This window comes from Bombyx mori, chromosome 5 (genome assembly GCF_030269925.1).
Source record: "Bombyx mori chromosome 5, ASM3026992v2".
In the NCBI taxonomy this organism is placed as follows: Eukaryota; Metazoa; Arthropoda; class Insecta; order Lepidoptera; family Bombycidae; genus Bombyx; species Bombyx mori.
In genome coordinates, this window is record NC_085111.1 from 1179267 (window position 1) to 1195724 (window position 16458).

Consider the following 16458-nt stretch of genomic DNA (forward strand, 5'->3'; position numbering starts at 1 on the left):
TATTTTATTTATCGATTAAGGCACTACGAAGTCTGCCGGGTCAGCTAGTAATATATAAATTTGTTGGATTTACTCAGTTGCAACCGGTCGTATATTGAACAATGTTGAAGTGCGGACATTAAAGATTTTAATTCAAAGCGTTAATGTGAGCTAAAATATTATATTCCCATCAGAATCCTATGTAACGTAATTATAATGTAACTTATATTAATATTTCAAAGTATGGGCACCGGTCACAACTTGAGATCTAATTTTCCATATATTTTTTTAATTTCCCTAGTAGGTAGACGAGCGTACGGCCCACCTGATGGTGAGTGGTTACCGTCGCCCATGGACTTCACTAATTTCAGGGGCAGAGCCAAGCCTCCGCCTACCAAGCCAAGCCGCTGCCTACCAGCTCTTTACTGAAAACTGTCTATAAATTTTACCTAGAATATCTAAAAGTTCGTCATACATGTTATGTGAGTAACATGAGTTGAGATGGAGAGAGGTTTGAGATCAGCTCAAGAAAATAAAAATTAAAAACGAATGCTCTGCATCCTTTGAAAATAATGCAAGTTCTGCTTTTTTTTATTGCTGGACGAGCTCACAGCCCACCTGGTGTTAAGTGGTTACTGGATTCCATAGACATCTACAACGTAAATGCGCCACCCACCTTGAGATATAAGTTCTAAAGTCTCAGTATAGTTACAACGGCTGCCCTACCCTTCAGACCGAAACGCATTACTGCTTCACGGTAGAAATAGGCAGGGTGGTGGTACACAAGAGGTCTTACCGCCAGTGCTTTTGTAATTTTTGTATTATGTCCTTTGTATTACGATAATTATGCAAGAATATCTGATGCCAGGTATGGTGGTGAACGGGTTTGTGAACGTGGTGATCACCACTATAGAGAAGAGATTCGGCCTTCGATCCATGCAAACAGGAGTTATCGCTGGAGGGTGAGCTTTCATATTTGAATTTAAAAATAAATCTAATTCCTATGTAGATAAGGTTGGCAGTTAGATTTTTCTGTTTGTTTATATTATTTGAAATTAATAATACAACAATTATATAAATAATACAACATAGAACAATTTTAATTTAAAAATCAATAAGAACAGTTTTTTTTTGTAATTATAATGAGTGATAGGTATTGCTCGTTTTACCTGGTGGAGTGAAATTGTGTAAATTTTTTGGTCTTTAAAAAAAAAAACTTGATCTCTTTTACAATGCACTTTTTTATTGCCTTTCAGTCAGGCGAGCATACAGTTCACCTGATGGTAAGCGGTTACCGTGGCTCATGGACGTCAACAATGCCAGAAGCAGAGCTAAGCCGTTGCCTACCATTGAGTACTCTCTTCTCTCTGTAACATAAATAAAAATCTACAGTCGTCCTGGTTTAAGCTATGCCTATTTAACCAGGTACAACCGTGTTCGTGAAACAGGTCTCCAGGTCCTGTGAAGGATGGGTCTCCGTGGGTCCTTTTAAAAAACAGTTTTTTCATGCTTCCTTTTTGCTTCACACATTTGCTGGATAAGTGACTACTAAAGTAATGATGTCTACAAAATGCTCTTAAAACCACGTGTATTTGTGTGTGTGTGTGTGTTTACCGGTAGGCAGCGGCTTGGCTCTGCCCCTGGAATTGCTGAAGTCCACGGGCGACGGTAACCACTTACCATCAGGTGGGCCGTATGCTCTTCTGCCTACACGGGCAATAAAAAAAAAACAAAAAACCTTTTTATACAATTTTACACGTGTGTGGAAGTATTGATGTTATTGCTTAGTAAGCTTCTGTGTAGTACTTTGGACTGTCTATAACAGTTCGAAGGGTCGCACAGCTGTTGGACAGTAAAATAGTTGGCATTAAAATCCCCATAAATCCAAGTTTCAAAATGTTCAGGTACGACATGGCATCGTTTGCATGCCTGGCTCCAGTCACGTACCTCGGTGGAAGAAGCGGCTCCTCCAAACCTCGGTGGCTCGGATGGGGCGTGCTCCTAATGGGCACAGGATCATTACTCTTCGCACTGCCACACTTCCTCGTACCTCCTCATCGAGTGGCCAATGAAGATGCTGATGATATTTGCGTGCTTAATAGAACTGTGAGTGTTAGAGTATGAGTAACAGCGACCATATTTGCGATTGTCAGAATAATTTGTCTGTGTAAGGGGTTATACACTAGTAAAAACTGAACACGATTATTTTGAACAATTGTTTTAATCTTAATCTGGAATTATGAAATTGGAAATTGTTTTAAAAAGGAAAATCTTGGTAATGGCGATCAAACTTAAAAGTCTACAATAATCAAAAGCTAGCTTCACACATTTGCCAGCTGCGATCTTGAATTTTCTTGATTGATACTTTGGTACCAAGTAAGGAAACGAGGCAAGAACCGATACGATCAAACCACAAATAGAAATCAAGATAGTGACCTCTAGATGCATTAGTCATCATCATTTACTCCTAGATCAAAAAGCGGTTCAAAATTAAATGGAAAACCTTATCAACTATTCAAAGTAAAAGTTAGCTCAATTTTGTATGCAGTTGGAACAGCGCTCCTAGCGGCAAACGTACGCAAACGATCCCATTCCATACAAAAATATGAGTTAACTTTAACGCTATCGAGAACGTTAAAAAACTCACACTAAGCACACTGAAATTAACGTTTGAGTTTACGAACGTAAAATCGAATTGCTTGTAGTTAGTTCATTTGGTCAGTTCTCTAAGTGCTCTTCAGAATCACATTCCATTTATTTCCAAGATGGATCGTTGCGAAGAAGACACACCGGCCGAAGGGGGTGCTTGGGCAGTCGCGATATTTGTGTTCGCCCAACTACTGCACGGAGCTGGCGCCACGCCCCTCTTCACGCTTGGAGTCACTTACATAGACGAGAACGTGTCGAAGAAGATGTCTTCTGTATATCTGGGTGAGTATAGTTTTATCGGCCTTCATGCGGCCAATGATCGAAGGCGCTGGCGGGACATTAGACTGTCGACATAATTATAATGGTCACGACCCTCAGCATTGAGGAAACGACGCGAGGAGGAGGATAGTTTCATCGTAATAATAACTAAGTTTTGTAAGAATTATTGATAATCTCCTAATCTACTCTGCATTGTAGATGTCTATGGTCTCCGTTAACCAGTTAACACCAGGTGGTTCGTGAGCTCGTCCATCCACCCAAGCAATAAATAAAAATCCTATATCCTTTGCTATCACATTCTCAGGAATCATCAGTACGCATTACAGCCATATATTTTATAAGTCGTCGTGGCCTTAAGGATAAGACGTCCGGTGCATTCGTAGCGATGCAACGGTATTCGAATCCCGCGGGCGGGTACCATTTTTTCTAATGAAATACGTACTTAACAATTGTTCACGATTGACTTCCACGGTGAAGGAATAACATCGTGTAATAAAAATCAAAAACCCGCAAAATTATAATTTGCGTAATTACTGGTGGTAGGACCTCTTGTGAGTCCACAAGGGTAGGTACCACCGCCCCGCCTATTTCTGCCGTGAAGCAGTAATGCGTTTCGGTTTGAAGAGTGGGGCAACCGTTGTAACTATACTGAGACCTTAGAACTTCTATCTCAAGGTGTGTGGCGCATTTACGTTGTAGATGTCTATGGGTTCCAGTAACCACTTAACACCGCGTGGGCTGTGAGCTCGTCCACACATCTAGGCAATAAATAAATAAAACTTTGTTCTTCAAGTTTGCTCGAAAACCGGTGTTGGTTGAATAAAATATAATAATATAAGAATAAGCAGTAACACAAAAATCATAAATAAATTACGCGTACATACGTCACCTACAAAGCTACTTGATATTTTCCCGTTGTTTCAGATACATTCATAATATAGAAAAATAAATCCTCTTAGTTAATAAATAGTAGTTTGTTCTAAATTAGCCCTATGTACTTTTCTGCGTCCTGGACAACGTTTATGCAAAAAATTTTGATAAACGAAGAAGTAGCAGCGACGTGAATGCGTAACAAAAAAAAACTTGCGCATTTATGAATAATTTTAGTATGAATAACAGACTCCACGAGAACTGAAACTTAAGTCCGTACTCAGTATTTCACTTGCGACCTCTATTCCTCTGTTTCTCTACTTACACTAAAATACAATTATGAATGAATGTTTATTTTTATTCATTTCGCGAAATTCTATAAATAGCCGTGGATGTAAAATAAAATATTTGAGTACAAAACTGCCGAAGACATGAATAACACGAATCCCGAGAAATGTTTAAGCCTTCAATTTGTTTCATAGTCACGCTCCATAAGTAACAGAATAACTTAGAACCTATTACCTCAATAAACACGGGTATCCACTCCGCGCTACCTCACTATATAGTTCATGAGCTCCATTTAGCCAAACGATGGAAAACCTTTTATGCTCACATGTTTATGGGAGTATTATGTTACTGTACTTCGGCTTTGCCGTTTAAGTTTTTATTCACGCTAGAATTTTATGAATAGCTACTCTGGTTATTAACCATGTCAATGCTCTGTTAACGGGATGGTGGGGGAGGAAGCAGTATTGATTACGTGGTATCAATCTATTGATCCATTGATCCTCGTTTATTTACTTTTGAAAATATAAAATATAGAACGAAATTCGACCTTAGGTCGTTCAATATATCGAACGCTGGGTGGTTAGTGGAGTTTGTGCAGAAACAGTCAAGAATATCTATAGCCCTATTCGTGAGGATTCTCCTTCGAGTGAACAAACAAGATGTGATACAGTAATCTTAGAAATGTGTGAAAATTTAGAAGACAAATGACATTCATAAGGATCAATCTCACACTGAACTCATCTTCGATATTATAAATGAATAAATATTAATAAATAGCTGGGGACAAATTACGCATGTTCGTCCAATCCTAAATAAGTATTCTCTGTCACTAAATAAGGATTCATATAAATCAGGATTCACCGGAGACTGACATACATATTTGTACATGTGTTATGTTTAGAGGTAGAGGTCCCAAACGATGGTCGGACCAAATAGCGTAGGAACTGGGGGTATATGTTACATGAGAAACAAACAATTAGAAATTATTAATTATTAATAGTAGAAATTATTAATTATATAAACATGTTAGAAAAAAAACACCCAGACGAAGAGCAAACAAACCTGTTCACCGTTACTATTGTTGATCGAAGTGTTCACCACACAAATGTTTGCCCAATGTGAAAATCGAACCCACGACTCTTGGCGCAACAGTCAGTCACTAATTACTACACCACCGAGTCAGACAAAATATCGATATCAGTGTGCTTAGTGCGAGTTTTTTAACGGTCTCGATAGCGTAAAAGTTAACCCAATTGTGGATGCAGTTGGAACAGCGCCCCTAGCGGCAAACGTAGGCAAACTTTTACGCTATCGAGAAAGTTAAAAAACTCGCACTAAGCACACAGTTCAAAGACCTTTCACGAAACAGCCAGTGAGCACCCACAGCGTCCTCGAATGAGAAAATACCACACTATAAAGAAACTGTCAAACTCTCAACCGTCAAAACCGCGGTTGACGTTCCAGTAATATGAAACAGCGGTTACAGTTTAATCAATGAGTATGCCGCTACCATAGAACTTCGATTGTGTGCACAATTCCAATTAATTCTCTAAATGAAGGTATAATTTATAGCTGTCCAACACATTTTGTTAATAAATTTATACATTACATTAATTATATTTAGTTGTATATTTGATTATAGCAATCTTAGATTAGTAGTGATCTATGATTCAAATGCTGACGAATAATACATTAGTTGTCCACGAAAACTGTAAGTTATCTCGAAACGAAAAATGAAAATGACAACTATTCCCTGCTTATTTTACTAGTGGTAGGACGTCTTGTGAATCCGCACGGGTAGGTACCGCCATCGGGCCTATTTCTGCCGTGAAGCACTAATGCGTTTCGGCTTGAAAGGCGAGGCAGCCGTTGTACTGTAAAAACTGAGACTTAGAACTCATGTCTCAAGGTGGGTGGCGGCATTTACGTTGTAGATGTCTATGGGCTCCGGTTAGCATAGAGAGGATCATAAGCTCGCTCAGCCGTCTAATGCCCAAATAAACCCATTCACCCAAATACCCCTGGACACCAGTATTGTGGTGATAATATTGGTCAAACTTAATGTTTATAATCCGGTTATTGATCGAACGTTCCACTTACCATCAACAAGCGCTCTGCAACATACTCTTACAATTCAACCTCTCAAAATAATTCGTCACATTTTTTTCCTACCTAAGCTGGTAGCTTGGAGGGCTATGCCAGCATAACCTTCCGAAATCTTGGTCTAGTGCTATCAAAAATACAAAAGCACCCTTGTAATTTTATTTATACAAAACACACATTGTTTAAAAAACTTTCTCACACCCCTAAAACAAGCACCGGGGTCCATTATCAGCCATTTCACCGTCACACTCTCACCGCTTCCCTCTCGAGAGTAAGTGGCCCTCTGAGGACAAGGAAACGTATTCAGAGGGCCATCATTGGGCGTGATGTGTGCCTCTTGAGCCATCGGGAAAGTTTCGTCGTCTAAAGTATGTTTCACACTCTACGATGTACTATACGAAGCTATTTTATGCGATAAAACGGCCTGCTAAATTTCCTGGCACACATGAGTCGACTATTATCAAAGCCGGCAATGTGACTTTTGGACAATTATTGGTAAATCAGAAAAACGAATTATTGACTTTGTATTCCATTGGCAGTCACAAAACTCTTCTGAACGACATCTTAGATAAATAACAGGTTAAGTATTAACCTTTATTTAATGAAGGTTTTGAACCGTATTCTTTGAAGGAGACGATTATATTCAAATCAATCTGTATTGACATATCAATAACATTTTTTCTCCAAATGCACAGATTGCCACCTTTGATAATAGACGACTCACATAACTGTTTTGTTCATTATTAGTTCATTTTCGTTTTTTTTCTATCAAGTAAACAAGTAAAGAAACAGATGGAAAACGTATACTCATATACATACATGTATTCATCAAATGTAGATGAATCTATTCGAAATCATAAGAGAAAAGTAATAAAAACTAACTTTTAAGTTTGTTAAATGTGCATCAAAGTGGATCCATCTTTAAAAATAAGATGTGTGGTGTCGTGGGACACCAGATAAGAACGAAGTTCCTTATTATAAAAATATTAATTTTAAGTTCTATTCGAAGTATAAAGAAAATAATTATTCGGGTATACATTTTTTATTATGATTTTTTATTGATAAAAAAAAGACTACTTTACAGAGTTATCAACTTTACTTTATTCACAATTATTTATAAAAAATATATAATAATAATATACAAAGAAACAGTTATTTATATGAATAATAATAATAACCGTCATCGCGTAGACTATACCACTATATTAAACACTTATAGCCAATAATAAAAATCTTACGTTACGGACGTTTTTCCCCGGTTAGGGTACCCCTCTGCATCGTCCCATAAGGAACTTCGTTCTAAAATAATGTGTTTAAAAATCGCATTAACACAGTATTTGCAGGCTTTGCTGCTCGCGAATTAACTAAGCTTTAACTATAGATCAACCTTTAGCCTTCACACGCTGCGGCTTTTAGCAGTGAAAACAGCAAGAAATAATGTATTTTTAAAGTAATGATACGGCAAGAATTTATCCTTTCTGTATATTTCACCTTTGCTGTTTAGAGTGTCATGAACTTATTCTCACTGCTGAAAAAGGATGTGATAAAAAAGTATGTAATATTTGTTGACAAAGTTGCTATAGCGCACAGAAAATACGATCGCTTTGCCGAGAATGAACTGATAATATGATTATAACATTGTAGGTACTGTTGTAACGTTCTGTTGATTATTTGTACAAATACCAAAGTCTGAAATACTTTAACGTTATTGTGGTTTCTAGGCAAAAAAAAAGAGACCGCACGGGTAGGTAACACCTGCCTATTTCTGCCGTGAAGTAGTAATGGTTTGAAGGGTGGGGAAGCCGTTGTAACTATATTTTAGACCTTGAAACTTATATCTCCAGATGGGGATTTAAGTTGTAGATGTCTATGGGATCCAGTAACAACTTAGCACCAGGTGGGCTGTGAGTTCGTTCGCCCACCTAAGCAATAAAATAAAATAAAAACTTACAAGAAAGTGAATAATCGGGCGAAGTTGCGAGAAGTAAGCTTGCATAACTTATGAATACTGCGCACAAAAAAAAACCTTGTAAGTAGGGTTGTCACCAGACCAATAATGGAACACCAATTGCTTTGAAGATATTATAGTTTCAAATATTGAAGAAAATGAATTATTCCTAGGCCCACGTGTTCATGTGGGTAGTTTTCCCATTTAATTTTTTTAACCTGCTTCGGTAGGGAGCTGAACAGATTGTTAATGTTAACCCTTAAACACATCGGCAATGCCAGGGGCACAACCAAGACGCTGTCTCCGCTCAGGACTCTCCTTAAATCTTTGACACTTATAAACTTTTAATATTGATTCGCTAGTCCCAATATTATCATGTTTTTTTTTCCGTTAACGAAAATTACAAATTTATAACTGTATACAAAGTCCTTAAAAACATCGGACATTACGGCACGAAATTAAAGAAAAAAAAAACGCAATATTGAACTGAAAACTATCATAAAAGTTTTAATTTGATTGGTATTTATATTTGCGACTGGTCAAAATCTAAGAAAATCTGTGAAATTAATTCAATCAAGTGTTTAGTAGGATTTCGCTTGCTACTAAACACAGTCACGATATGTTTTTTTCTCAAATAAAGAAGATTTTTATTTTATCGTACACACGGTGAGAAAACGCAAAATACAGTGTATGGTGACGCTATTTTTTACGTGCGCCACGTTCTACACATATAGTTATCTGGAGCTATATATAAAAATAGTTCTCTCTCTACACCTCTATATAAAGATGATTTACAAACATTAAGCTATCAAAACTCAAACGAGTAAAAATTAGAAATCCCATAAGATAATTATATTTACCAATACATGGAATTCCTATAAGTGCTCTCTGGGAGACATCTGTCACATCTGTTATTTTATTTATGCCCTTATCATCTTAACTTTATATACCTATTTCAGTTTATGTGTTAATATATGAGTTATAAAATTAATTATATTCTTTATTATTATTATTATTTATACTTTATTTCAGTTTAAAAAAAACCATAACAGTTTGTTAGTAAGAATTAATTGTAATCTATGTTAGTAGCTTAAAAATCTAACACTTAACTATCAGACAAACATTATAATATATCATTACAATTTTTTCCTCTCACGTGCCTTTTTTTTTTTTTTTTTATTGCTTAGATGTGTGGACGAGCTCACAGCCCACCTGGTGTTAAGTGGTTACTGGAGCCCATAGACATCTACAACGTAAATGCGCCACACACCTTGAGATATAGTTCTAAGGTCTCAGTATAGTCACAAAGGCTGATTAATAGCCTTCAGCAGACCCTCGATCTCGCTCGATATTATGTTCAACCTTTAATAAGGCTTTATTAAACACAATATAAGTAAAGTCTGAGCAATTGCTAACAAAATGTGTATTACTTCAGGCGTGTATTACACGATGGCAGTGGTGGGTCCAGCCATGGGCTACGTGCTGGGTGGGCAGATGCTGACCATTTACACTGATTTCTTGTCCACGGACGCCGGATCGTGAGTACAACCATAAAACAGCATGCTTTTGTCACAAAAAGTTTTGTATTGTCACGACGATGTATATATATGTATGCACGTGATGTATGTATCCCATTTTATGTTCCCATATTATATGTTCCCATTTTAGATCCCACAGTGTCTACAAAATGTCGCTTTTTCCAAATATGTAACAACACGCTACATAGCTGCTATATATGTACATAGGTATGCGAAACAGCCAATTTGCATATGTAATGTATGGTTATGTTGTAACCTGTAACTGGTTGCATTACATTTTAATTTTCAATGACTTGACAGCAAAGTTGTTGTTGAAATTCTTCTAAAGGTTCGCAAGTTACATGTTAGATTTTTTTTGTCGTTTAAAGTATAACATCCGCTTTGTAATCAAATGTTATTTCGAAAGGCGCTGAGGCTTAATATTCGGAGGGCTGAGACCTCTTTATAAGCTATCAATATAAGCAAAAAACCATTAAAAACAATAAAATGTGTGGTGTCGTGGGACGCCGGATATGAACGAGGTTCCTTATTATAAAAATATTAATTTTAAATTCTATTCGAGGTATAGACAAAATAAAACTGGAGGTTTCGCAACAACCCACGGTCATTCGGTGACGTGCGAACTTATAGTGGTACACTTCATTCACGGTTGTTTGCTTATGAGTTAGTGTATTGCGCAAACGAACGCTCTGAGATCGTGGTCAATAAATGATAAAAAAATATGTTATTTTTTGTACGTTATTACAAAGTTAAGTCGTACACTATGTGCATTATTAATAAAAATCTTACGTTACGGACGTATTTTTCCCGGTTAGGTTACCCCTCCGCATCGTCCCATAAGGAACTTCGTTCCAAAAGCGAACATTGAATATCTTATGTGACATTCAATCGATATCCTTAAAATCCATTAAAAACCAGACACGACAATTTAACTTTTTAATATATCAAGGCAAAGACCGACGCGGCTTCACTCTGGCTCGCTTTCATTCATCTCATTGTGAGTTGTATACGCTCAGGCAACTTTTCAGCCAAATTAATACCACCGTTGAAGTTTTGTCTATGAAACCAGCAGGTAAAATATCAAAAGTTCAGTAGTTATTTTATCTATGGCTGTCATTATATTATTGCAATTACGATTCACTCTATTTAGTTACAAAGACTATCGTCTAACTCATGTTATTTTCGTTGTCATTACCAGCATACAAAAATACTTCTCTTTGCCTCTAGTAGGTACTATATATGGCTTTCACACAACATTAGGTTATGTCTTAAAGATTGAGTAAGCAATCTCTAGGATGGCAGCGTAGTCAAAATATCTACACACTCAAACCTATTATTATGTACTTTGTAATTTGCAGGATCACTTTTAATGATAAGATATCGCATTGTGCATACCTATTGTGTCTTGTTTTATTTTGCATTAGTTATCTTATCGTATTCCCTGTTATGAAGAGTAAAATAAATAGCTCTTATTAGATAGGATAATACATGAATAAAAAAATCGCTATCGCTTATCTCTGCTGCACTTTATCCTAGTTTCGGAGCCCGACATCGACTTCATTGCTCGCGGAACGAAATGTGATTTAGCAGAGAATGAGTTTTCAACAACCTACTAAGGTTTCAGTTTTCTAAAACTTACAAGTGCCATATAAAAAATCGTTCCTTTCGAATTGATATCCGAAGCTCATTTCTCTGAGAAACCTTTTGATATTCACTTTACTATTACGAACACTTTGTTTAGGGTAGTTATCGGTGTTTTTAATAAGACTAGTGGTCCATCTGTAGTCGAAATTCGACTATAATTAATTGAAATTATAAGCTTGGATATTATTATGGTTCTGTTGTCAAAAACTGTACTTCTACATTTAATCATATGTTGCAAATGATGTGACAATAAAAACCAGCAGCGTAACGACAAGTTCTTTTATTTGTGCAAGAATGCAGAGAAGTAGGTAGAAATGGCTGGCATGGCTTGTTTTATTAACACTATCCCCCCTTCGTTGGCTTTGGCTGGCGGCGGTGGCGGTGGCTGTGGCGGAAGGGGGCGTGTTAATATGGCTTGGCGGCTTGGCTGGCGGCAGGGCATGACAGCTGACGTCACGTCCGTTACATTCGGCCATCCTGCAACAATTGCTCCCGCAATGGGGAACACACAAAAACATTTAGTTCTCAAATAAATCAATAAGGTCTTCAGTTTCGAGCTGCTCATCGGAACTACTAGCGCTATCGGACACATGGGCTAGGCTATACTTTTATAGGGCCTTAATGAATCTGTTGATACCAGGCCAGTGAAGTTTTTATAACTTCGTAAACCTTTAAGATATACTTCTAATTCGATACCAATTGTTACCTACTACTTTAGTTACTACATACGGACCTGAGTACAAATCGTCTAATTTGGTATTAATCCTAGCGGCGCTACTAACCAGTTGGCGCCTGTCTACGATACAAAATGCATTTTCTTATAAACATGAGCCTTTTTTTTATATTAATGTTGTGTGTCATTATTGTACTCGCTTGTTTTATCCTAGCTGCAGCTATCTTACGCCGTGCGTCAACAGTTTCTGGTTCGCGACCAGGAATCGAAACAAAGGCTTGTAGCCCCTGTTACTTTTAATTGTGTTGTTTGTGCCTCAAATGACGGAGTTCACTAAATTATTTGAAGCTTCACTAAGATCAGTTGCCCGCAACACATAAAATTGTATGTTTAGTTTGTTCAACCTGGCCAATTAGCACGCGGACAAGCAATACCGTTTAACGTATGCCTAAATTGTTTATCTTCTGATATTTTTTTTAAAGAACCTACTCGTAAAAGCTTTCCCGTAGTCTGTCACCACGTGATTCGGGTATCTGGACAAACCCTATTAATATATTTTTCAATGCACGAATGGTCCCGATTGAATTTACAGTACGCGTTAGTTCAGCTATCACAAATTTAGACAACGCATCTTTCATTACGATCATGTACTGGTTGGTGGCCTTTAGATGTCCTACAGAAGGGCATCATGTTATCTATTTGTACCATGCGCATAGTATCAGATGGTTTAGAGATCGGATATAGACAGTCTTCTTTTTTTTAACATAGTTATTCTTCTCATGTGTACAATAAAGACATGCTGCCACGTATTTCCTAATAAAGAGTGTCATTTTAAGAAACCAATATTGGTCTTAGCGTGACACGTGATGGTCTTAGCGGTCTTAGCGTTATATAGCCTATAACCTTTCTCAATAAATGGGTTATTTAACACTGCAAGAATTTTTCAAATCGGACCAGCAGTTCTTAAGATTAGCGCGTTCAAACAAACAAACTCTTCAGCTTTATAATGTTAGTATAGATTGCTTTATAATCGAACCAAGCTTTTCGTCCTGACATTGCACAGTACAGAATCAATCAGTAACTAAGACGATTCACGTTCATCATGTCAACAGGATGCCTATTAAGCGCGTCTACAAATGTTCCATACGTTCACCAGGTCTATACTCAACACTAATGTCATAATCTTCTTTCAAAACTCACCATCGCGCAATGCGTGGTATAATGACGCGTTTGGTAAGCGTAGCACAAACCACAGTACAATCAGTTTCTACTATATCATATTTACCTACTTCATAAACACGGAACCTACAAAGCGATTGTACGACCGCCAGGTTATGAGCTCTTAACTATGATACACTCTCTTCCTTCCTAGTAACCCGGCTAAAATACATAATAGGCCGCAGTGAGTTGTCAGTTTGTTTTTGTAATAGTATACCAGAAATTCCTAAGTTACACGCATCGGTTTTTATTTCTGTAAGAAGCATAGCATTATACAGAGTTAGCATAGGTTTGGAACATAAACTGTTTTTCAGTTGTTCGAAATTCGCGTTATGTTCACGGCCTCACACCCATGATTTATCTTTTTTTTTTTTCTTAACTCCGTTAATGGACGCGCAATCACGGCAAAACTGGGAATAAACTTTCTAAAGTAACATAACCAATAAACTGTCGCACACTATGAGCATTATTTGGCACAGGTAACTGCGAAACGGCCGTCAATTTTTGTTGCATCCGGCTGTATACCGTCTGAAGATATTTCATGACCTAAATAAGTGACTTTTTTCTCCAAGAATGAGCATTTACTCATTTAATTTTAAGTCTCCATCATAAAATTTCCCAAGTACTTTCTCAATAATTATTGAACCTGATTTTATACCAACTGAGGGTAGAGGTAAATCGTTTCAAATTGCTAGTATCTCTATTTGACCTACATTTATTTTTATCCATTTCTTTTCTACCCACAGACTCAATTATTTTATTTATTAAACGCATTTAACTACCCCACCTAGTGGAATAAGGTGGAGAAAAAGAAGAAACGCATGAATACAGATGGCGCATTTGCTAAACCAAAAGGAATTCTAGTGTACTCGAAATAATGACCTTGCGGTGTAATGAAAGCAGTTGTGTGTCTGGCACAATGGTTAATTGATGATAGCCCTGGTCTAAATCTAAACTCGTGAAGTACTTTTCGGTGGATACTTTTATATTTTACCATAGCGTTTAACGCACGATAATCAACGCATAGCCTATTGTCGCCGTTCTTTTTCTTAATAAGACCACTGGTGGAGCATGACTAGCTTCAGATTATTTTATAATGCCGGCATCTAAAAGTTAATTAGCTTTAGATTTAACTATCGTTTGTTCATTATGAGAAAGTAAAGGTGGCGATACACGGGCTGATCACTAGTAAGCTTAATTTGCATTTGGACTAAATTGGCAATACCTAAATCATGTGTATTCGTAGCAAAGCAATGCTTATACTGTATTTTTTAAATCTGAATGACCCTTATTATTTAATGGCTCCTTTTAATTTTTTTTATTTCTACCCTCAAATCTCGAAATATTTGTAATGGCATGGCTAGGGCAAGTAGAAATGCAACACACCTGGCTGTTTGGCTGTGGCTCCTCGCAGCTGTTGGCCCTCGGCAGGACCTCGCCCGGCGGCCACATGATGGTCTCTGAGCTCATGTTGATGACTTTGACGTAGCTGTCTTCGCCGCGCAGCAGCGTCGCAGGCAGGGAGAAGGAAGCTCGTAGCCGTGAATCTCATGAAGCGCCGTGAAACTCTTAGTGCCGCAGTGGAGTAACCGCGTTGCTGCTCTTCTAGTTTCCCTCCACGTGAACCAGAATGATGGAAGGACAGGGCGGCAGGCGCTCTTGGTCCGACGACGTCGAAGTCCCTTTGATTTGATTGTTCCAGGTTCTTCATCCTGTAGCTCAAGTATCGCCTTGTGGACCTCCTTCTGAAGCAATTTTTCAACACCTTCCTCGCCAGTGGAATAGGAGCTTCAACTTCTTCAAACTTGTCAGAAGACCGAGAGATCTGAGCGTGTATATGACGTTGTTTCATTTCTTTATGCCACTTCTGATTGTTGCAAATGATGTGACAATAAAAACCAGCAGCGTAACGAAAAGTTCTTTTATTTGTGCAAGAATGCAGAGAAGTAGGTAGAAATGGCTGGCATGGCTTGTTTTATTAACACTATCCCCCCTTCGTTGGCTTTGGCTGGCGGCGGTGGCGGTGGCTGTGGCGGAAGGGGGCGTGTTAATATGGCTTGGCGGCTTGGCTGGCGGCAGGGCATGACAGCTGACGTCACGTCCGTTACACATATTAATCTATTCTATGTGTGTTAAGTCAAATACATGGTAGTGTGTGTAATGTTTTCTATATTGATTTAATTATTTTTTTATGTATAATTTAAAAAAAAATTAGCATTCTGCACTTCTTTCTCTATAAGTGTGAGAAATTTCATACTCCTCCGTCCGCACAATTTTCGTAAAAAGGGGTACAAATTTTCTGCTTTGCGTATTAATTTAACGATATTGTTATAATTGTATGTTTAAAAATGTCGATTGGTTATAATTTGGAAATTAGATATTAAAGACAGATCTAATGCTACGATTGGTGTTTGAATTCTGTCTTTATCTTAGACTTTCAAGCACGACTTTTTATTATTATTATTAATTAATTACTTTTAATTAATTATAATACTTTAAGGGATCTTCTTTTTATTGCCCTTGTAGTCAGACGAGCATACGGCCCACCACTCACCACCAGTGAGTGGTTACCGTCGCCCCATGGCCTTCAGCAATGACAGGGGCATAGCCAAGCCGCTGCCTACCATAGAATGAACCGTAGAATTTATTTAAAAAACGGTCTCATTTCCGATTACCTTTCTCCGTGCTCTCACTACTAGACATCCATGTGCTAGCAAATTCGTAATAGTAGTAGGGTAGCATCCTCTTAAGTCACGTGCGCTATTTCATTATCAATAACCAGTTAAAGTGTTTCGATGGTTTGCACTAAATAATTGACCAGGCAATTTAAACATTGCAAACGTGCACTCAACTGTGAATATGTTGAACAATATCTTTATATGCAAAGTTAGTGATGAAGTACCCTTTTTGTAGGTACTCAACTGAATCTCACGGCTTCGCGGGTACATTTCGTATGAACATTGTATTTGCATATGAAAACGTTTGAAATTATACGTACCGCTCACTACAGTTTCATATTTGAACGCACTGTAACTCATATAGATATTTTTTTTACTGTTTTTTAAAGGTAGAATAGCAATTATGGTGTAAGCAAAATAATAGTTTAGTTACTTTGAGATCAGACTAAGACAAAAATTGAATTTTGCTCAATAAATATGTATATCGATCAGGATTACCGGCGTAAAAAAAATGTTAATCTTCAAATTTTTTATTCAATTCAATTCTTCAATTCTTGAAGCGTGATATTGTTTTTTAAATAATGCAACCTC

General features: G+C 37.4%; 2 protein-coding genes across 3 annotated transcripts in view; one reads left to right on the forward strand and one right to left on the reverse strand.

Moving 5' to 3' along the window:
- LOC101743453 (solute carrier organic anion transporter family member 4A1) overlaps positions 1–16458 on the forward strand; it is a 63793-nt gene that overhangs the window by 38215 nt on the left and 9120 nt on the right. For both annotated transcript variants that reach the window (XM_012690425.4, XM_021348055.3), the window contains 4 exons: positions 848–941; positions 1884–2085; positions 2745–2910; positions 9552–9654. In XM_012690425.4, coding sequence (XP_012545879.1) covers positions 848–941; positions 1884–2085; positions 2745–2910; positions 9552–9654 — 565 coding nt within the window. The remainder of the gene's footprint in view (positions 1–847; positions 942–1883; positions 2086–2744; positions 2911–9551; positions 9655–16458) is intronic.
- LOC134198864 (uncharacterized) lies at positions 11564–15811 on the reverse strand. The gene is made up of 2 exons (XM_062668530.1): positions 14576–15811; positions 11564–11775 (listed from the first exon to the last, which is right to left on the reverse strand). The coding sequence occupies exons 1-2, from the start codon at positions 15039–15041 to the stop codon at positions 11579–11581; spliced, it is 663 nt and encodes a 220-aa protein (XP_062524514.1). The 5' UTR covers positions 15042–15811; the 3' UTR covers positions 11564–11578.

Coding starts and splice junctions, on each gene's coding strand:
- LOC134198864 (XM_062668530.1), bottom strand. CDS start 15,041: ATGAAACAACGTCATATACACGCTCAGATCTCTCGGTCTTCTGACAAG. Junction 11,776..14,575: donor AGCCACAGCCAAACAGCCAG/GTGTGTTGCATT, acceptor CAATTGTTGCAG/GATGGCCGAATGTAACGGAC.